This window comes from Phyllostomus discolor, chromosome 12 (assembly GCF_004126475.2).
Source record: "Phyllostomus discolor isolate MPI-MPIP mPhyDis1 chromosome 12, mPhyDis1.pri.v3, whole genome shotgun sequence".
Taxonomy (NCBI): Eukaryota; Metazoa; Chordata; class Mammalia; order Chiroptera; family Phyllostomidae; genus Phyllostomus; species Phyllostomus discolor.
The window spans coordinates 17,171,301-17,194,299 of record NC_040914.2 but is presented as its reverse complement, the minus strand read 5'-3'; the positions used below and the strand labels follow the sequence as shown (position 1 = coordinate 17,194,299).

Here is a 22,999-nt window from a genome sequence, read left to right as displayed (position 1 = left end):
CCCTCAACGGGGGCGGGCAGCGGCTGACTCAAGCACACTTGACATGTGCCCTTTGGGAATGTGGATATAGTGCTGTCACATCTTCCCTATTTTTAAGAGGCCAGAAATATTTGAAAGCAACTGCTTTTTAAAGGTCAGCTTCAATTTTAAAACACTACATGGTTATGGGCCAGCTGTGGCCTAGGGACTACCAGTTTGCCACCAGTTTTACTAGACCGATGACTCTCAACTCTGGCTGGTGTCTGAGTTTATCCGGGTAGCTTACTATATATTTCCTGCTCTGAACCAGAATTTTTGGGGCTAAGGCCTAGGAATCTGAACCTGGACTCTAGTCTGGGATCAGATCCCAGCTCCAGTGTTCACTATCTGTGTGACCTTGACTAAGTTACTAAACCCCTATAGATTCATTTCCCAATCTATAAAAAGTGATAATAATAGTGCATCCCTTGTAAGGTTGTTGCAAAGATAAGTAAGTTACTCTATGAAAGTGTAGAAAAGTGCCTGACGCATGGTCAGCACCGTTAGCTGCTGCTGCTGCTACTACTGCAGTTATTGCTATTGTTGTGGTTATTACTACTAGTTTAAAATCTCCAGACTTGCAAATCACTGGGACAGATGGTCTCTAAAGTCCTTCTGGCTCTAAAATGCCTACAATCCAATGGCTCTGTGATGCCAGGATTCTGGAGCTATTATTCTAAGATTCTACTGGTCTAACATCCTGAGACTCCAGGATTCTATGGAATGGCCCCTGAGGATCTCTCTAAGATGCTGCGGTTCTCCACTCTGGGCCTCTCATGAAGGCAGCTTCTGTTTTCTGAAGGCTTCCCATGTGCCAGGCACTGGGTGGTCACTTTAGTCATTGAATATTCCCCATCACTGTATGGAGTAGCTGTGGCTATGTCAGTGTGGGAGATAGGGAACTGAAACACAGAGACGCGAAAGCATTTCCTTTCACTCTTTCTAAGTGATCAGTTTCTTGGGTGAAGAGGTCCCTTCCTTCCCACATTGCTCTGAAATGCTGTATCACATACCAAATACCTCTCTGCTCTCAGGTCTGGCTTAGTCCACTCTTTTGTTCTCTCCCCTTCGCTTGTCGGACTTCTTGTTTTCTGATGAGTTGTTTGAAATAACAGTTGTATTGAGATACAATTCACCTACGGTAAAGTTCACCGTTGAAGTATATGACTCAGTGGTTTTAGTGGGTCCACAAAGGTGCGCACTGACCACCACTACGTGGTTCTGAAACATTTTCACCACCCCCAAAATAAGTGCCACACCCATTAACAGTCACTTTCCATTCCCCAGGCCCCCCCTTCCAGCCCCTTCCCACCACTGACCATTTTGATGCCTATGGATTTGCCTATTCTGAATACTTCATGTAAATTAAGTGATATTTATGTGGGTCTAGCTTAAAAACATAATGTTTCTAAGAGTCATGCAAAGTTTAGCATATATCAAAACTTCATTCATTTTTAAGGACAAATTATATTTCATTGTATGAATATACCACAGTTTGTGTATTCATCAACTGATAGAAAGTTGGGCTGTTCCTTTTTTGCTAGTTTAAATAGAGCTGTTAATAACATATGTGTGGACATATGTTTTCAGTTCTCTTGGGTCACACCTAAGGGTGAAGTGACTGGGTCACAGGATAAATCTGTTTAACCTATTAAAACTCTGCCAGACTGTTTCCCAAAGCGGCCTTAACCCAGATGTGAGATTTAAATCCAGATCTGTCTATGGGTAACAATGACAACAACCTTTTTAGAGTACCTACTATGGGCTCATATTAATTGCACACTCACATGGCACCCTATGCTTGGCACATAGGACGTGCTCAGCAAATGTTGTTTGTATGAATGAATGCACAGTGACACACTTACAGGGGCCAAGCAGAAACATGACTGAGGGGAGGTAGCCAGGTGCATCCTGGCAGTGGTAGGCTCTGTGAGTCCCCTGAAGGGCAGCCATACCCAGGTCTGGTTAAATGTGGCCATGCTTGAATTCCAAGCATGATCTTAGTTGGGCCTCACAATCATCCTTCAGAAGAGGTATGGATATCCCCATTTTACAGATGAGGAAACTGAGTCTCAAAGAGGTTAAATCCCTTGCCTAGCTTCAGTGATGGAACCAGGATTTGAACCTGAGCAGGTGTCTCCAGAGTTCACGGCAGTTTTTCCATGGTGTGTGTACACAGGCTACAGCCTGATGGCCTGGCTCCTACACAGTGGTTCTTAGACATTTTTTAAGAGGCCGCCAACATTTAAAACCTTGGATGCTTCATATACGGCAACTCAGAATGTCCCATTACTCTAGAAAACTTCAATGGGACTGAGTTTGATAACCCAAATGCATAGCATCCTAACACACACACACACACGCCACATCACCACCAGGTGACACACCTGGTTTCCTCCACCTGGTTTCACTCCTGCGTGGTCCTGTGGGCATGCCGTCATTCATTCTCTCCTCCATCCATCCATTCATTCATTCATTCACTCCCCTTTGCAGAGTGTGTGCCAGGCTCTCCTCTACACACTGGGAGCCCAGAAGTAAACAGTACACATAAAACCTCTACCCCTGTGGATCTTAAATTAAATTCTTTCAACCAAATATGGTAAATCTTCTATCAGAAACAGAAAATACATAAATAAGTAAAATATAGAAGGAGACTTGAGTTGGGGTGATGAGCACACAATACAATATGCAGATGATATATTGTAGAATTGTACACCTGAAACATATAATTTATTAACCAATGTCACCCCAATAAATTCAACAAAAAAGAAAAAAGAAAAATATAAAGTGATTAAATGAAAAATAAATAAGTAAAATATATAAGATGTCAGAGAGTGAACAGTTCTATGAGGAAAAGTCAACCAGAGAAGAGAGAAAGGGATTATGGAGGTGTCTTTTTTTTTATTTTGTTCTATTGCAGTTGTCCCAATTTTACCCCATTGCTCTCCCCTTCCCTGCCCACCCCTGGCTCCCACAGTCGATCAGGTGTCTATATTTTTTTTCTCCTGACTTTTTATTTTTTAAATGTTTAAAGGAAAGCCCTGACTGATGTGGTTCAGTGGATTGGGCGTCGTCCTGCAAACCAAAAGGTCACTGGCTCGATTCCTAGTCAGGGCACGTGCCTGGGATGCAGGCTATGTTCCCCACCCCCCTTGGGGTCATGGGAGAGGCAACAGATCGAAGTTTCTCCCTCCCTTCCCCTCTCTCTAAAAATAAATAAAATCTTTTTTACAAATGTTTAAAAAACAACACAATGAACTCCCTCTACACTGCACTTGAGATCACCCATTGTTACATTTGCTTTATAGCTACACACACACAGAGCTTGTTTTGTTTTGTTTGTTTGTTACTGATCCATTTGAAAGTAAGTTGTAAACCTCATGATTCTTCACCCCTCAATACTTCAACATATATCTCTGTCAAGAATAAGGACAGTGTCCTATATTATTTTAGTACTATATCATACCTACAAAAATTAATACTAATTCCATACCATTATTTGACAAAAAGTTTATATCCTCATTGCCCCAAACTATCTTTTATAGCTATAGAGTGCATATTCTTTTTTTTTTCTTTTTGGGGCCAAAACCCAGAATCAAAAGAGTATGTATTTTTCTATCTAAGATTCAGTCAGTATTTGGTCATTGTATTTGGTTGCTGTACCTGATTAGTCTCTTTTGATCTAGAACATAGCCTAGGATAGATTTCTGAAGGTAGAGGAAGCAGCATTGCTGGTTGGATATTGAATGAGAGGGAAGGAGAGGACACCTAGTCTTGGGCCTGAGTAATGGAAGGGTGCATTTTCGATGCACTGAAATGAGGAAGGTCACGGCAGAAACATATTTGAGGAGAAAGATGTGAAGTTCCATTTTGGACTTTATGTTTGGGGCATCCTTTCAACTTCAGTCTAAAGCTGTGAGGTTACAAACTGTGAGGTTAGCTGTTGTATGAGTCTTTTTTTTAAGGTTTAATTTATTTATTTTTATAGAGTGGTAGGGAAGGAGAAAGAGAGAGAGAGAAACATCAAGGTGTGGTTGCCTCTCACTTGCCCCTTATTAGGGACCTGTCCTGCAACCCAGGCATGTAACCTGACTGGGAATCGAACCAGTGACCCTTTGATTCAGCACTCAACCACTGAGCTACACCAGCCAGGGCTGGATATGAGTCTCAAGGTGCCTGTGCCGGGGACATAAAATAGGCAAATAAACAGGTTTTGATAATTGGGTGGTCAGGGAAGTCCTCTCTGAGGGGGTACATTTGTGCAAAGACCTGAATGAAGGGAGGGGTGAACCTCCCTTTCTGGGGAAGAGTGTTCCAGGTGAGGGCACAGCAGGTGCAAAGGCCCTGAGTCCAGACTGAGCATGGCAAGTTAGAGGAACAGCAGGGAGTCTGGTGTGTCTGCAGTGGAGTCCACAAGGGGGAGGGAGGGCAGAGATGAAGTCAGATCAACGGGGATCAGAGCCCGTGGGGCGCTGAGCAGTTCTCAGCCTTGTGGGACCCAATGTCTTCTTTTTCCTACAAATATTTCCCATGCCCACCTCCCTCTCTGAAACTACACATAAAAAATGGATATGACACATAACAGGATCTGTAATAGTTCTTAAGTTTTATTCTGATATAATTCACTTACATAGAATTCACCTGTTAAAGGTACAGTTCAGTGGTTTTATTATATTGAGCTGTGTGTCCCTCACCTTGATCAATTTTAGAGCATTTCATTTCCTCAAAAAGAAATCTTGACCCCCTTAGCTCTCGCCCCTCAGTCCCCCCCAGCTCACCGCCCCCAGCCCTAAGCCACCACTAATCTACTTTCTGTCTCTATAGATTTGCCTGCTCTGAGCATTCCCATAAGTGGAATCCTACAGTATGTGGTCTTTTGTGCCCATGTGTTCACACAGCATGTGTTCTCAGCTCATCCACGCCAAAGCGTATATCAGTACTCCGTTCCTTTAAATTGACTGCCACATAATGTTCTGTTCTATGGATGAACATTTTATTTATCCCATTAGATTTTTTTAATAAAGGAGAAATGAAACTAAGGTGATTTGTTATAAAAATCAGATGAATTTTAATATGCAGATGCTCAGCCAGGACCACAGTAGCAAAAATAATGAAAACAGTCAGCTGCTCCTCCCTAACGTAGCCTGAGTGAGCCAGCAACGAACGTAGGAATCCAGAGGGTGGTATTGGAAACTGAAATGACACAGGTAGCAGTAATGATGTCTCGGTTTTCTAAAATGACAAAAGACTCTTGGTAAAACTCAGAACAAAACAAAGTACAATCCTCCCTTGATTTGCCGAGAGTTGCATTCCTGGAAACCTCAGTAGATCTTAAAACCGAGCAAAAAAAAAAAAATGGCACTTCCGTGTATCATGGGCTAAGATTTATAAACAGAGTTTTTACAACATGAATGTCCAGGGGGACATCCAACAGTCACAGAGGACCTCGGGTGGTTCGTTGTAAGGAACTGATTCTCACATCATGGGTGCAAACATCCTCAGCCCTGCCCACGAATGCCCATATCTAACCCCCTAGTCCTTGTGACAACCGAAGCTGTTCCCACAAAGTTCCCAAATACGCCCAGCATCTGGCTTGGGGGTGGAGAGGAGAGGCGGAGGGGAGAGCTTCCGGGGCCACAGTTCCACAGTTCTGAGGGCACGTGGGCAGGGTGGAGAAGAAGGAATTCATGCATAGAACATTTAATGTTGAAAGATCCCTACTGGGATTTAGATTGATCGATTTTGTAGCTGCACAGGATGGGCTGCTTTGCTACCTAAAACAGGGGTTTAAGTGAAGTTTAGCTATCTTTACAGATCAGACAACGGTATTAGATTGCTCAGGCTGCCATAACACAGTACCACAAACTTGATTGCTTACACAACAGAAATTTACTTACAATTCTGGAATCAAGATGTTGGCAGGGCTGGCTTCTTCTGAGGAGGCCTCTCTCCTTTGGCTTGTAGGCGGCTGCCTTTGTCTGCCTTCAATCTGTTTCTGTGTCCTAATCTCCTCCTTATAAGGAGATCAGTCCTATCAGTTTGGTGCTCCCCCACTTCTTTCTTACCCCCCTCAACTTAGATTTTTCTTATTTTTTAGAGAGAGGAAGGGAGTGAGAAAGAGAGGGAGAGTAACATCAATGTGAGGTTGCCCTCCCTTACTGGGGACCTGCCCTGCAACCCAGACATGTGCCCTGACTGTGAATCGAACCAGCGACCCTTTGGTTTGCAGGCCGACTCTCAACTGCTGAGCCACACCAGCCAGGGCTGACCTCACTTAGTATTAATCACCTCTTTCTAGGCCTATCTCCAAGTACAGTCACCGAGGTACTGAGGGTTAGGACTTCACATATGAATAGGGGTGTGAGGGGGAACCATTAGGCCCATTACAACGAAGAGGTTAAGCAAGCGACCCAGTCATGGGGTGGGAAGCACAATGGGGCAGGAATCCATAAGGCTGAATGTCAGCTCCTTCACTATCCAGGTGACCTGGGAGCAAGTCCCTTCACCTCTTAGGTCTCAAGTGGCTCATCTGTAAAGCGAGGCGAATGATGCCTCTTTTGGGACTCAGAAGACTTCACGATACAGAAGGGCATGGGCACTATCAGCAGAGTCCTGATGGGTCCCCTCGTTAAGGCTTTGAGGTGCTGGATGGAAGGGAGGTCCCAGGGGTCCTAGGGTCATGAGACAGGGTGGCTGAGAGGTAACTGAGGGGACTTGGCATACTAGCTGGTTTTTTAACCAACTAATATGGAAAAATTCTGATATATTTTTTAAGATTTTATATTTTATTTTTAGAGAGGGAAAGGGAGGGAGAAAGAGAGGAAGAGAAACATCAGTGTGGTTGCCACTTGAGCACCCCCTACTGGAGACTGGCCCAAAAACCCAGGCATATGTCTGGACTGGGAATCGAACTCACAACCCTTTGGTTTGCAGTCCCGCACTCAATTCACTGAACCACACCAGCCAGGGTGAAAAATTCTGATATTTTTAACAACCAGTAGGAACATACTGGTCATATGGGGGGGGGGGGAGCTGATTTGGGACACTTGGCAGCAGGGTCGGAAACAACACTAAGGTTACTACTGTTCAGGCCCTGATCGTCCCCCTAACCATCCTCCCCTCGCTGCTCACGCAGGCCAAGCTGATCGTCCCCAACAGCACGGCGGGCCTGATCATCGGCAAGGGTGGAGCAACAGTGAAAGCTGTGATGGAACAGTCGGGGGCCTGGGTGCAGCTGTCCCAGAAGCCAGAGGGCATCAACCTGCAGGAGCGCGTGGTGACAGTCAGCGGCGAACCCGAGCAGGTGCACAAGGCTGTGAGCGCCATCGTGCAGAAGGTACAGGAAGACCCCCAGAGCAGCAGCTGCCTCAACATCAGCTACGCCAACGTGGCTGGCCCCGTGGCCAACTCCAACCCCACCGGCTCACCATATGCCAGCCCTGCCGATGTGCTGCCTGCCGCGGCCGCTGCCTCGGCTGCCGCCGCCTCCGGCCTACTGGGCCCTGCGGGGTTGGCGGGCGTGGGCGCCTTTCCTGCCGCGCTGCCTGCCTTCTCAGGCACCGACCTGCTGGCCATCAGCACGGCGCTTAATACGCTGGCCAGTTACGGCTACAACACCAACTCCCTTGGCCTGGGCCTCAACTCGGCCGCAGCCTCTGGGGTCCTGGCCGCTGTGGCCGCTGGTGCCAACCCTGCCGCCGCCGCCGCTGCCAACCTCCTCGCCTCCTACGCGGGTGAGGCGGGAGCCGGGCCGGCCGGAGGGGCTGCCCCACCTCCACCCCCGCCACCCGGAGCCCTAGGGTCCTTTGCATTGGCCGCGGCCGCCAATGGCTACCTTGGGGCCGGGGCAGGCGGTGGCGCCGGCGGAGGGGGTGGCCCACTGGTGGCCGCCGCAGCCGCAGCCGGGGCGGCTGGTGGCTTCCTGACGGCAGAGAAGCTGGCCGCTGAGAGTGCCAAGGAGCTGGTGGAGATTGCGGTGCCTGAGAACCTGGTGGGAGCCATCTTGGGCAAGGGGGGCAAGACGTTGGTGGAGTACCAGGAGCTGACAGGCGCCCGAATCCAGATCTCCAAGAAGGGCGAATTCCTGCCAGGCACGCGGAACCGGCGGGTCACCATCACGGGCAGCCCCGCGGCCACGCAAGCCGCTCAATACCTCATCAGCCAGCGGGTCACCTACGAGCAGGGAGTGAGGGCCTCAAACCCCCAGAAAGTGGGATGAGGCCTGTGGTGTGCGCTCCCACCCTTCTCCCTGCTCCTCCTCTTCCTCCTCCTCTTCCTCCTCCTCCTCCTCCTCCTCCTCCTCCCCAACTCTTGACCTCAGCTCGGTGTGGTCCTGCTCTTCCCGGGATTGGGGCTGGGGTAGGTCTGACGCGCCCCCCTCCCACTGGTAGTCATAGGCAGGATTGAGAAAAGGCCGGGGGCGGAGCCCAGAAGCTCCCTCCCTGGCCCTGAACTGACCCCTCCTTCCTCCCTCCCCGCGCTTGGCTGGGCCTGACTCTCCTCTCCCAGGGCCCAGGTCTGTGTGATATCTGTATATATTGCATTTTGTTGATTTTAATAGAAAACAAAGCGTTATTTTCTCTTTCTTTCCCTCCTTTTTTTTCCAGTAAGGACTTTTTTCCCCCCTTTATAAGTTTTTGTTTCCATATGGGAGGAGGGGAGGGAGCCTCTGGGTCACCTAGAATGAGGGGCCTCCCCAAAATAACACCCCACCTCTCTTGCTTGCAGTTCCAGATCGAGGGATGTAATGGGAGGAGAGGTAGCAGGAGCCTGAGCTGACTTGGGGTGCTGGGAGCAGGGACCCCAGAGTCCCCAGATGGTCTCAGCTACTCTCCCCCCACTACAGTCGCCCCCACCTAGGTGGGGCTTTTAACTCTTTCGTTGTCAGGTTGTGTGGGGAGGGGTGGGGGTCTGCTGCTGGGAGTGAGGCCGGCGCTCGGACTGGGCCAAACCAGTGGGCAAGACTCTTGTGAAAGTCTGGAGTGACCGCCTGTGGCATCTCCTGTAGCTTTTCCTGAAGGAACAGGAATGATGTGATGTAACGTTGTGATGTCACTGAATCAAGTACTTTCTGGGGCGCTTCTGGCGTTCCTCATGATGTCACAGGAAGTCGTTCCCCAGAGGTCGCTTCCTGTGATGATAGGAGAGGCAGGTTCTTCCTCCGATGTCTCAGCGAGCCTTCCTGGAAGGTTATTTTAATGATACCATGGGGGTGTGCACTTCCTGTGGTGCTTCCAGGGTACCTCCTGTGACGTCATGGGGATGAAGCATGCACTTCCTGTATTGGGCGGTGGCCAGTTACCCACCCTCCTTCTCCAGCCCCCCACGCCTCTTTGGTGGGTCTTGGCCTGAGGGTCTTCCTAGGAGGAGAACGAGGGGCGGGGCTTGGATCTAATCTGAAAGACTCAAAGAAAAAAGACCTGGCATTGTCAGGGTCCCCTGCACCAGAACACACCAAGGCTGTGAACTCCCCTGGCAGGGAGGGGTGGGAGATGGAGCTGGTGGAAACTGTTACAGACCCCCATCCCCACCCTGCCTCTTGTGTGCATGCTCGTGTCTGCGTGGCTTTGTTTCATGGAGTCTGGTGAGCCCAGCGTGTGGTGGCTCTGTGGGGCCTGTGTGGCCCCTCGAGGAGTTCGGTGAGCCACGCTAGGGCCCCTTGGCCAAAACACTTGGCGTGGTCTAATGGACTAGATTGGCTTGTGGTTTCCAGCGAGCTGAAGCACTTTGGTGGTGTCTGACGAATCAGAATGTTTTGGTGTTCTCACCATGGGCCCTGAGGAGCTAGAATGTTCTGATGGAAGCTGCCAAGCCAGGCAGCCCTAAGAGTTCGTTTGGGAGTGGCTCCTGAGCGCTGCGGCTGTGGTCAGCTCACTGGCCTGGTTCGCAGGCTGAAATCTAGGCCTGTCCACGCTATGGACTTAGGATAGCTGAGACCCGCCTCCACCCCCTCCCCCTCGGAGACCACCTCCATTTCCTCCAACCCAAAGCAGGGCCCCAGGTGCCCTGGTTCCATCATCAGCATCTCTGGGGGAGGGGCACCCCATGCCCACCCTCTCCCCCATTTGCCCCCTCCTAGGTCTTCCAGACCCTTCTCCATGGCTTTGGGGGAATCCGGCCTCCTCATCTCTCTCCCAAAAAGGAGGGGAAAAAGCCAGAGACAATTCCCACCTCTAAAGCCTGGGAGGCCCCTGCCCCTTTCTAGAGAGCCACCCCCAAATCAAAATGTGAAAATCCCTAGAAAGCAATAGCCTTCAAGGTACCTTGCACTGAATTTCCTACCCCTGCCCTTCCGCCTGATGGGAGGCTGTAGCTTGGGCACTAGGGTGACTTTTTCCATGCCCTCTCCATCTCCAGGGTGGTGGGGGCAGGCCCCACTTCCCCACCCCCTCCCTCCCATCGCTGCTGCCCCCAGCCGCCCCTAATCTCCAGACTGAACCCAGATGGAGATCTGAGTGCCAAAACAATTCTTGATGTAATTTTGTACATTATCTTCTGCAGTTGGGGGCTTCTGAGGTTGGAGGTGGCGGTGGCCCTGTGGGCCTTTGCTCCTTCCTGCCTGCCAAAAAGACTTTACAGTATTTCACAGTGTCTTCACCCACGTGTGGGTGTGGCAGTATCTAGCTGGAATATCCCCCCTACTACTCCCATCCCCAGGCCCCCAAGAGGAGGGGAAGGAGCCAGGGAGAGGTAAAGTAAGGTCTGGGAGTGGGGAGGTGGGATTTGAAAGCGCTCATTTGCATATCATTTTGCATTCTCAGCTGCCCTCTGCTTGTCAGATGCTTTCTGTACTCATTCATCCAGTAATCCTCTCACACAGACACGTCTCTGGAGGCTGGGCCTCCTAAAAAGTGTTCCCTTGGGGTATCTGTGTGACAGTCCCCTCCCTGTTCACATTTCTCGGGGATCCCCTCCCCCACCAGCCAGGGTTATCTGAAAGGTAGCTTGCTAGCTCAGTGAGCTAGTTATCTCACCATGCTGGGGAGTACCTACCTTGCCCCATTTCACGCTGGGAAAGTTACCATCTTCCCTATCTCTTGAAAGTCCCTTCTGCAATCTGACCTCAATCTTGTGTGCTGCAGTTTGTCCAGAGGGGACACAGACATGGGGTCAGAGATGGGGATCGTTGAAAAACCCATCGCCTCTTTTTTCCCCTGTGAGCCAGTCAGGTCTCAGAGACTCTGAGTGGCCTCCTTGCACCCTGCTCTTCGGCACCCATTAGGTGCTTAATAAGTGTTTGCTGCATCGAATCGTCGTCTCCCTGTTCCTTTCCATTTGCCCTCCAGCCCCCAGCTCTTCCCCTGAGCGTTTCCCTCTCTCTCTCTGGCCCACTCTGGCATTCTACATCCTCTCCCTGTGGCTCCCAGTGTTGCCTGTCCTGTCTCTATCTTTGTCCATGTTTGTCTTTCCCCTCTCCTCTCAACTCCACCCACCATTTCCCCATCGATTAAAAAAAAAAAGTGCCAAACTTCCTTGGAACTGAGCCGCTCTGGGGGAAAGGAACCTCAGATAGGGGGGCAGGACACGGGACCATTTCTCTCTGAGGAGGCCCCTAAGGCGCTGAAAAAGTCTGTGAACATTTAGCTCAGTTGGGTCCCCTGCCTCACCCTTCCCACGCTGAGTTTTTCTTAGAATCTTTGTAAGAAAAAACAAAAACAAAAACAAAAAAAAACCTCCCCTTCCTTTAACCCCTAACCCTTTGGATTCCCCCAAGTTCCACCAGCCAGGGAGAACCCCGCTGGCCTCCTTGGGGCAAATCTGTAGAAATTGGGGTGGGGGAGGGGAGACAAGCTCAGCCCTCCTCTGCTGACCCAAGGGGTGGTGCCAGCTGGATTCCCTAGAGGACCTCAAAGCACTTAGGAGAAGAAGGTTCAATGTGCCAAATTCACCTCCTTCATCCCCCATTTGGGGATGAGAGGGGGCTCTGAGCCAACCTGCCCCAGCCACCTTCTGTCCTGTCCCAGCCACCTCTACACAGGCAAGGGGGCTTCACTGCAATAATTATTAGTGATGAGAAGGTGAAGATCGTGCCATACGAATCTGCCCTAACACCTGCCCTGGGCTAGTAAATGGGAATTACAAGTATCACCATTGGAATTTAAAGAGTCGATTTATAGACGGTCGGGGACCTGTACTTGGAACAATACGGTACCGCTCTCCTCTGAGTGGTATTTTTTCTCCCCTTCTTAACTCCCAAACTCCTCGGTATCCCCTCGCTGTGTTTCTCCTGCCTAGTCCTCCACCCACGTCCTCTTTACTTTGTTTCTCGTGGTGGCCTACTGTTTGGAAAGTTGAGAGGATTCCCCTGCCTTGATTTATTGCTCTTTCAAGACCAGGATTGGAGATTGAGAGACGGAGCGGTGGAAAAAGCATTCGCCGAGAGTGGTGATGAGAAGGGCAGTTTGGGCGTCCAGGCTGCTGATGGGGTGCACCCCTGTCGCGACCGCCAGGCAGGCCTTCGCCGTCCGCCACGCGCCTGCCGCGCCGTCTGGAACCCCGCTCGGCTGTCGCGAAAGCCTGGACTGGATGTCACGATGGGGAGAACGGGATCGCGAAGCCCTTGTTGGGGCGCTACGGGCCAGGGACTCAGGCCTACGGCTCTCGTGGAGTCGCGACAGCCAGCTCTGCTCTCGCGATCCCTCTCCACCTCAGTCAGCCGTCTGGACGCCATGCGGGACTTTTCTCCCGTGGTGCGCTGCTGGTGCGTGTAAGGTCGGTCTCTGTGCTGGGTGGCAGGGAGGAAGCCGGGGAAGTCTCTGTGGGGTTCGGGGCGGTGAAGGCTGCTGGTTTCCAACCCCTTCTCAGCCAGTCCAGGATACTCTTGTCTCCCAGAGATAATTGGGGAGACCGCCTAATCCCCCTCCCCTACCTTCTCTTCCCCCCTCCCCCACCCCCCAAACCACCAACCTCTCATTTTCTAAGTGACTCCATCACCACCGGCCACCGGGACCTGCGGCCTCATTGCTCCAGCTCGCCCCACTCGACAGTCAGACTCGCTCATCGAACTTTTTGATTAACCCTTTCTGTGTTCATCCCACGGAAAACTGTGTGTCCGGCGCGGGGGAGGGGGGAGGCGAGGGGCACTAGCTACCTTTCCTCCATCTCCCCGCACCGCCCATGCCTCCCCACCCGCACCCCATCCCATGCCCCACCCCTCCCCTCATCCCTAGGGTCCTCCCCGCCCTGGGGGTAGAGACCCTGTATAAATATCTGTCTGGCTTTGTCCCTTTCAAAGTCGCGGCCAGGGGCGTGGCCTCCCCCAAGCGGAGAGCTCGCTCTGGCCCCACTCCTTTCTGTGCCCCCACCACTCCCCACCCCTTCATTGTAAATAGTCACTTTTGTACTGGGTTTGAGCCAGGGGACGTGGGGAGTCATTTTTTTTGCTTTGTGTTGGCATCTCAGGCCACTGGAGGCATGGCCCACATCCTGGTGTGATTTGGGAAAATCCCAAGGTGTGTCCCCTCACCTGTCCCCAATGCTAAGGATGTCAGGATTATCAGTATTAGCCCTAGAGGGATGGGATGCACAGATCCCCTGGCAGGGAGCTGGGAGAGGTGTGGAAAGGTGTAGTGTGATGTGAGGACTCAGTTTTCCCCGTCTATGAAATGGGTTCATCCTCCAGGTTCCCTGAGGAGCCTCAGCGAGATAATGGTGGAGTCAGAGGAATTAGAATCTCTCTTTCCCCTTGCTCTGTTTGGGTCAGACAAGATAGGAGAAGAATGGGGGTGGGGAAGGGCTGGAGAACGGATTGCTAAATCCTTATTAGGATCTTAAGCTAGCCTCTCCCAGCCTTGTTCTCTCCCTTGGAAAATGAGGGGACTGGAGGACTTTGAAGGTCCCTTGGGTATCCCCCAATCCTTAGATTAAAGGTCCAAGCCCTGGGCTGGCCCCTTGCCTGCTCCCCCGTTCCCAGTTTCCATTTCTTGGGCCCAGACCGTCCACCATGTGGCCATGCCTCCAGTGTCTCCATCCAACCCCCTCTAACTGATTCCTTCCATCCTCTGCAACCAGAGACGCCGCCCACCTCCTCCCCACCACCTCCAGAAGCTCCTGGCTGGGACCCACTGCCCTCTCCTCTCCCCCTCCCCCCATTGCCATGCCTGGGCCACGCCCACCGCACCCACCCACCCCCAGTGTCCGTCGTGTGACCTAGTGCACCATGTATTAGCTTCCATGGCCCCCACCCCGGCCCCCACCACACCCCCTCCCCCACCCCCTCTCCCTCGGCGACTTCACCTTTTTTTGCCGCGATAAACGCCATCTCAGCATCTGTGTCTAATGTTGTCTTTTTTGCTTGACATCACACACTCCTTAACCCATCCCCTTCCCTCTCCCTCCTCCCACACCTCCACCCTCATCCTAAATTCTTTCCCCCTTCTCCCCAGGGCTCTGGGCATCCAGGGGAGGAGGGTGGGGGAAACTCTGACGGTGGGCCAAGGAGGGGAGGGGCGGAATGTTCTCCCTGGACTGCGTAAGCACCCAGGGCGGGTATGTCAGGGTAGCAGGCGCTCCAGGCTTAGTTTCCGGGCCTCAACGCCCAATCAGGAGGGTAGACACCACTGCCACCGTGCCCACCGCACGGCCTCAGCACCACAGTCCTGCAAACGTGCTGCCACACACACAGCATTGCAAATGCACGACCCCAAGCAGAGTCTGGACAGCTTAGGGTTAAAGTTTGGGAGTGTGTTGAGATCCGGGTTCAAATCCCAGTGCTACTCTGTAACTCTGGGACTTTGCCCCTCTGGGTCTCCATTTCCCCATCTGCAAAATGGAGATTTTTAAACTTATTTCTATGGCTCATGCTAGGATTTAATACACCACTTACTTAAAAATTGCTGAGCACCTGTTATGGGCAAGGCACTGTCCTAGGTGCTGGGGATAAAGCAATTAACAGGACAGGCCCAAATGTCTCTGCTTATTCTACTGGAACCTGGAAACGCTTCCTTAGCACAGAACCTGGCACGTGGAACTGAAAGCACCTCAGAGGTTGTAAACCTTTGGCCAGTGGGCATGTCTAGTGTTTGGCCCAAACAGCATTTGTGAGAATTTGATGCCAGCATTTAAACATTGGGAGACTTCTGAAAATGTGGCTTTCGAGCCCCTCTTGAGAAATCAGACATGGCATCTCTGGGTGGGGATAGCCACCTGCTCGTGGCTGGGTGAGCAGGTCAGTCACTGTCCAGCATCCAGGTGGGGAGGGGGGGGGCTTACATGCCTGGCCCCTGGACGAACTTGAATTTGCAACCCCTGTGGTGTTTACTACTAATCTCTTTACTGTGTTTGGGAGTGTCCGAGATGGGGCTGGGCAGGTGGCGATGTGGCCAGCAGGAGAAAGAACAGAGTTGGGGATGCAGGGACAAGAGAGATACGAGGCCAGACACACTGGTTCTGAGGCAACCAGGACACCTCGCTGCTTCTTTCTGGATCTCAGTCTCCACGTCTGGAAAACACACATTAAAGCTGTACTCACCTTCTGGAATATTCCAGAAGGATTCCATGAGCAAATCACCCCTTCAGTACCTGACACAGAGGAGCTGCTCAGCAGATAGTGGTCACTGGAGAGAAGAACCTCCCAGCTCAAAAACTAACAATAACATGACTGGAGAGAATGACAGACCAAGGGCCGGGCAGGGGACACAGGCTATGACAAAGTATGAGACAGCAATGGGGATAAAGACAAGGAGGGAAGACATGGGAAGGAGTCCTCACCTGCTTGGGGTGTGTTTCTTCATCTGTTCACTCATTTGTTCGTTCGATGGGCATTTATCAAGCACCTACTATGTTCTCAGGCCCAGGGATGTGGCAACCAGTCACTGGTCTTGTGTTAACAGCCTGTGAGCCATATCCCCAACTCTTAGCACATAGTAGATGCTCAAAATGCGCCATAACTTGTTCCACAGGCACCTCTGGTCCTGGCCTGTGACCTCCAAGTATTGCCTGGTATTCAGAGATATCACCAAGTCAGGCTGTTACTCATGAAAAGTAGAAGAATTTTCTACCAGGAAGCTGAGAACTGGGGAGGGATTTGGGGGAAAGGGTGGAGTTTAGTCTCTGTTCTGCCGTGTGATTTTGGAAATCTGTCACGACCGACCTCTCTGGCCCAGGAGAAGGAAAAGAAATGACAGGAGGTCAGGACACAGGTGAGTACCGGGGGATCCCTAACTCAAAGTTTCCAAACCTTCCAAACCTTTTCTGGTGGCAGGGATGCGGGTGGAGGGGTGGAGAATTGCAGAGGTGCGGGGCTTCCACGAGAAGAGAGATGAAGAAAGAAGACAGAAGAGGTTCCTGGCGGAGAAAGATGTCTTAGAGACAGGGCTGGGCTGGGAGGATGGAGGAAGGAGGGGGGCGAGTTGGGGGTGTGGGGGAACTCAGGGATGTTCTGAGAAGCCTTTGCACATTGTAGCGAGGTCGTTAAGAGAACAGAGAAGGCAGCGGTGGAGTGGCAGAGCGAAGGAAAAACAAGCACAAACAACAACAACAAAAAAAAAACAGAAAAGGTCAAAAGAAAACAGAGATGGGGAGAGTGTGGCCAGATTTAGCAAATAAAAATACAGCGTGTCCAGCGAGATTTGAATTTCAGACTTTTAAAAATGAGTATAATTTTCTTATTTTTAAGGTTTTATTTATTTTTAAAGCGAGGGGGAGGGAGAAAGAGAGGGAGAGACATCGATGTGAGAGAGAAACATCAATCAGTTGAGTTGCCTCTCCAGCGCGCCCCTACAGCCCGACCGGGACCAAACTTGCACCCCAGGCGTGTGCCCTGCCTGACAGGAGTGGAACCGGCGACCCTTCTCTTCACAGGATGAAGCCCAGCCTACTGAGCCATACCTGTCAGGGCGCCATGAGTATAATGATCTCAAGTCTAAGTATGTTCCATGCAATATTGGGGCCGTGCTTAAACTAAACTGCCTGAAATTCAAATGGAACTAGTTATCCTGTATTTTATCGGGCATCCCTAGATGGAGAACAGAGATTTGGGGGGCGACAACAAAGCCAGGAGAGGAGCCAGGTCCCCCCAGTCCACTGTCTGGACCCCCGACCCCAGCATGCCTTGCTCACTGCCCCTCTCTCTCCCCTCTCTCTGCCTCCCTCTCCCCAGCTCTCTGTCCCTAAGACCTCTCTCTTGGTCACTCAGCCTCCCTCTCTTAGAGACCCTGTCTCTCTGTTCCCTCCCCTTCTTTGCCCCTCAGTCTTCCTGAGGGGTCTGCCTCAGACATCAAAAGTGGTGGGGTCACTCTTCTCACCCCTTCCTGATTCATCAAGTGGAGTCTGGGACTCCTTCAGAGACAAGGCCTGTGAGGCAAGTGACGGAGAGGTTGGGGAGTGCATTCAGGGACACTACACCCCTCCTGGGTCAGGCTGTTGAAGTTTGGGGCTGGGGAAAAGAGACATCCCGCCAGAATGCTCCACCAGCGGGCGGGGCCTCGGTGATTCCAACAGGCCAGGGCCTCTCCAGCGTCCCGTCCCTCCGTCCTCCTGCCTCCACATGCTATGCCGGCTGGAGTCTCGTCCCTAAAGGGTCCCCTTCCAGCACCGCCACTCCAGCAATCTGGGGAGGTCTCTGTCACTGTTTCTCGCCCCCTGCCTTTGCCTCTGCCGGCGCTCCTCGCTGCCTCAGTTTACCTTCAGTATTTCTCTGGGTTTCTGTCTCACATCTTTCTTCCATCACTTTTTTTGTTTTTCCAGTTTCGTCCCACTGTACACCCCAGTTGGTTCTGTCTCTCCTCGGAATGGGGCACCCGTGTGCCTCTCCCAAGAGCTTTCCCTGTCGCTGCCCGAGTCTGCATCTCTTTCTCCCTGTCTGTGTACCCATTACTGCTCAGTGGCAGCCAACAGAATCCATTCGAGCCAGTGAAAGGAGAAAGGGACTTATTGAGGAGCACAGAGCCTGCCGGAAGACACGGGCTGTAGGCTGAGCCTCCAGGGCACTCCCAAATCCACCGCCCACAAAAGGCCACCCAGGAACTGCTGCTCTCCTGCGCGATCAGGAGGCCGGCCGCAGGTTCCGTGACCACCCCAGCTCGCCGGGATCAGCGGTGGCAGGGCGGCGGCCAAGTGACTGCCTCTCTCCCCCACTTAATTAGAAATTCAAGCGTCCCGCGGAGGCATCTGATTGGTGGAACCTAAATCTCTTGGAACGCCCCCTCCCCACCACAAGGCACTCTGGGAATTGTAGTTTTAGCTTGCGACCGCTGCAGTTAGCGCGCTAGGGGCGCGAAATAGATGCGAAGTGGAATAAATGTTGCGGGACCCCATTTTCTCCCCATAATTGCACGCACTCTCTCACTGCCCATTTCTTTCTTTTTAAAAATTTGTTTTATTACAGTTGACATTCAATTTTACATATGCAATTTCAATTACAGTAGATATTCAATACTATATTAGTTTCAGGTATATGTACAGCACAGTGGTTAGACATTTATTTAAGTGATCTCCCGTTAAGTCTAGTACCCACCTGGCACCATACATAGTTACTACGATATTAGTGACTAGATTCTCTATGCTATACCTCCAACTCCCTATGTTCATATATTTCTCGCTTTCAGTCCTCTTCGTCTCGGCCCGTTCTTTTGCCTCTTTTTCACTGTCCAGTTTTATTTCAGTCCTTCATCTCTATGGCTGTCTCTGGTCCTCTTTCTTCATCACTGGCTGCTCAGCACCGAGCCCCATAGCCTCCCTGCCTCACCCTCACCCCTGTCCCCACCCAAGTCCAGCTCCAGCATGGAGGGTGCTCCCTCTCGGCCTTCACTCAGTTGTCAGCTGAACGGGAGGCTCACAGCTGTAAGGGAGGGGAAGGTATGGGAGCCCCTGATTTCCCGGACAAGGCAGGAGGAGGACCCAGACTTTGGGGTCTCTCCGCTGCTCTCCCTGCAGGTGGGAAAAGCCAGTCCCTCCAGGTAGGGAAGAGTTTGGGGAGTTCCTGCTTGGAGCTGGAGTGCCTATCAGGGCTTGGGGACACAGCCAGGCCCTCTGTCAGCAATAGATTGACAACCAGCTCTCCTAGAAGTTGTAACTACCTCCACTCGCTCCCTCTTCCCTGTTCTTCCCCTTACCTAGGAAAACTACAGGGAAATGGAGCTCCATCCTCCTCTGGAAGCACTTGGTCATTCCAAAATTATTCACTATGTATCTCCTGATTCATTGCCCGGAACTGTTCTACACACTAGGGAACAAAAGAGATGACAAATTTCCCTATCCTTAAGAACTTACACTCTACTGAGGGAAACAGACAATAAACAAGATAAATGGGTAAATTATACAGTACACCAGATGATAATACACGTCATGAAGAAAAATAAGATGGAGTAAGTAAACAGTGCTGGAAGAGAGAGGCATCATAATTTTCAATAAGATGAACGGACAGGCTGAAAATGTGGCATGTCAGTAAAGACGGGCAGGAGAGATGGGAGTGAGAATGGAGATATCCGGCGAGGGAGCATTGCAGGCAGAGAAAACAGCAAGTGAAAGGCCCTGGAGGAGAATGTGCCTGGAATATACATGCAGTAGCAAGAAAGCAAAGGCGACTGGAGCAGAGTGAGGAAGGGGAGGGTGCAAGGAAATTGGGTCAGAGAGGAGACAAAGGGGGCCCTTTAATTTGAGGTCTTGAGGGCTACTGTGGGCTTTGATTTTTACACCTGGTGAGATGGAAGCCATGGGAGGCTTCTGAGCAGAGCAATGTGAGCTACTCGGATTCTAACAGCATCACTCTGGTTGTTGTGTGGGGAACGGCCTGTAGGGGACGGGGCTAGGAGCGTGGAGTAGAGCAGGGAGCCCAGTGAGAGGATGGCTGCAGAGGTCCAGGAAGAAGGTGGCAGCTGTGGAGATTGGGGGGAGTCGTTGGCTATGGATGGAATTTTAAGGCAGCATTGATGGCGTTTCCTGGCAGACTGGGTTGGGGGCGTGAAAGATGATGAAGAAGAATCAAGGATGCCTTCTAGTTACATTAAAGCTCTTAGGACTGGAGTTTGGTTCCAGCTGGGATTAGAAATTAATCAGGCTAAGGCTAAGATTACAGATTGGTAGCAATCACTATCACCAGAGTTTGGTTTGGGGCTGAAGAAAGGCTTAGGATTCGGGGAAAGGTGACAAGTAGCGTTGGTGTTTGGGTTAAAATCATGGTTAAGGTTGGATTATATAGGACAAAGGTAAAGATTAGCCATTGAGTTAAGACTCTGGCTATAGCTGGAATCACAGTCAAGGCTAGCATTATGGCTAAAATCGGGGCTGTGTTTGTTTGGACCTAGGAGTGGATTGGGGTTCTCTCTGGCATCAAGGTCGAGGTGAATCAATCTCTAGTCAGGACCAGGGTTACAGTTTAAGACTGGAGTATACCATAATCATCAGATTTACAGTTAAAGACTAGGGTCATTAGAGATAGAATTAGGCCAATATTAGAATCACAGCTAAGCCTTGACTGGTGTGGCTCAGTGGGTTGAGTGCCAGCCTGTGAACCAAAGGGTCGCTGGTTCGATTTCCAGTCAGGGCACATGCCTGGGTTGCAGGCCAGGTCCCCAGTAGGGGGTGCTCAAGAGGCAACCACACATTGATGTTTCTCTCCCTCTCTCCTTCTCTTCTTCTCTCTCTAAAAATAAATAAATAAAATATTTTTTTAAAAAAAGTCATGGCTAAGAACAGGTCATAGGTTTAGGGTTAAGGATAGTGTTGGGTTCAGGACAAAGTCAGAGTCAGATTCATAATAGAGATAGGGCTAGGTCATAGCTGAGGTCAGAGCCGGGCTAGGCCAAAGGCAGAGTTAAGGCGAGAACAGGGGTAGGATCACCTTTAAGCATTGACCCAACTTTTGTCAGAATTCAGGTTGGTGTGGCTAGGGAGCATGGTGGTGGCCTGTGTGGCCTCTTGGCCTCCTTGCACCTTCCTGACACCGCCCAAGTGGCCAGCACCACAAAGATCTGGACTTTGGAGCACGTCTTTGACCACCCATGGGAAACTGTTACAACAGCTGCAATGCAGAAATACCCAAACCCTATGACCCAAAGCGTGGTCAGAGGTGGTATATGGGACAAACATACAGATTCTTCTGGAAATATGCACAGCCTCAGATTTCTCAGCACAGGGTGGGGACTGCCTTCCACTCACATTATATTTATTTATCAGTGCGGCAAGAACCCAAACATACATTCAAGAATGCTCTGTGGCTGATCCTGGAGAGAAGACAGTGGAACACAGAGCCAAGAATATGACATTTACGAATATGGTGTCGGCAGATGAAAGACCACAGTCTTCGCATATGAAGACATAGATGAACCACATCTTCAGGACCCAGTAAAAATTGTTGGAGTCCAGAGGCCATAATCTCTGTGAAAGGAGTTAGTCTCAGAAGTTATCTCCAAGGGCTGATGGCAAGCACGGTGTCTTCAAATGCTAATAAGGGCCAGAAGTAACGGAATGGTAAATACATACATTAAATGCTGAGATCGAAGAATTGGCAGCTTTGGCAAGAGGGAACATGGGAACACCGACAGCGGCAGCATCATTTGCAGACAAAAGATAAAAGCTGCCGTACAATACCCAGTCTCCCGGATCTCTACCAGCTCGCATTATATTTATTTGTTACTTTAAAAATACAAGGATATGTGTTTGCTTCGGCAGCACATGTACTAAAATTGGAACAATACAGAGAAGATTAGTGTGGCCCCTGAGCAGGGATGACACACAAATTTGTGAAGTGCTTCATATTTTTTAAAAAAGACTATATTTTAGGCAGAATTTTTTAAAATAAGCTGAAGAAAGACTACATGGCTTGACCAAAACAAAGAGGTACAGGATTTCTAAATAAAAGGGAATGTCTGAAATTCAAAAGAAAAGAATGTGGGTTGGGTTAAGGTTCCATTCAGTTGGGGTTGAAGCAGGATAGAGATGGATGTGAGCTGAAGGTTCGGGAATTTTAGTGTTGGGGTCTGATCAGCTTTCCATAGGGAATGTGCACTGAGGGTGGTGTTAGATAGGGCAACATGAGCTGCTGTAACAAACAAACCCTGACATCTCAGGGGCTCAGGACAACAGTGCAATGTGGGGCTGAAGCATATTTAGCCCCACATATTTTGGCTCTGCCATCATCAACACAAAGAAGGGGAAGGAGGAGAAGCCTTCTTAACTTCTGCGAACCCAGAAGTGACACGGGTCACCTCTGCCAGTCTTCCTTTCACAAATGCTAGTCACATGGCCCTTCCTAGTGATGCAGGATGGGGCTGTGGGTTGAAAAGAGAGGGAATTGGTGAGCCATGAATTGATGAGGAGAAAGACGGATTAACAGGTTTTAGCCCCAGGTTTGGAGGGCTAAGAAGGGGGCATGGCCAAAAGTCCAAAGAGATGACAGAGAGAGACTAAGAAAGAGACACACAGAGACAGAGTGGACAGAGACCAGAGAGAATGAGGGGGGAACTCAGGGACTAGGGGACAGAAACCTAGAAAGAGAAAGGGGCGAAGATCCAGGGGAGAGGGACAAGGGTGGTGGGGGTGGGGTGGGGTGGGAGTGGGGGACAATAGATACCCAGGAGGGTGGTGGACAGAGACCCAAAGAGAGAAAGAGAACAGAAAAAAAGAAAGGAAGGAAGAAGGAAGGAAGGGGAGAGGAGGAAAAAGAAATCCAGGAAGGGGCTGGAGGTGAGTCTCAGAAGTCACCTCCTCACTCTCACCTGAGCCACCCTTCCCCTCTCTCTTTACTTAGTGAGGGCTCACCTGTACTCTGGGTCCTTCTGAGTGATATGTTTATATAGTCCACTTGTCGGTTTTAGTAGATGAAGTGTCATTGTTTCTTCCTTTTCCTTCTTTTCTTTTTCCTTTTTAATGTTTGTATCTTAGAGGAAATAGAGGGAGCCTACAATCTTGACCATTCCTAAAAAAAAAAAAAAAAAAAAAAAGCAACCATAACCCTTTCTATTCTTGCTACAGAGCCCAGAGATTGGGCAGAACTTTGAGCCTGAAGGTGGCAGACAAGTGGCCTTTGCTGAGGGTACCCTAA

The 22,999-nt window shown here is 50.6% G+C and overlaps 1 protein-coding gene and 1 non-coding gene across 2 annotated transcripts in view; both read left to right on the top strand.

The window, feature by feature from the left end:
- Positions 1–12,374, top strand: part of NOVA2 (NOVA alternative splicing regulator 2) — a 28,924-nt gene extending 16,550 nt beyond the window's left edge. Inside the window, exon 4 of the mRNA XM_028530016.2 lies at positions 7,154–12,374. Within this exon, the coding sequence (XP_028385817.2) occupies positions 7,154–8,236 (1,083 nt within the window). The 3' untranslated portion in view covers positions 8,237–12,374. The remainder of the gene's footprint in view (positions 1–7,153) is intronic.
- A 9,237-nt stretch (positions 12,375–21,611) lies between these two features.
- LOC114511762 lies at positions 21,612–21,718 on the top strand. Its single transcript, XR_003685731.1, has one exon. It is a non-coding gene; the product is annotated as a U6 spliceosomal RNA (small nuclear RNA).
- The last annotated feature ends 1,281 nt before the right edge of the window (positions 21,719–22,999 follow it).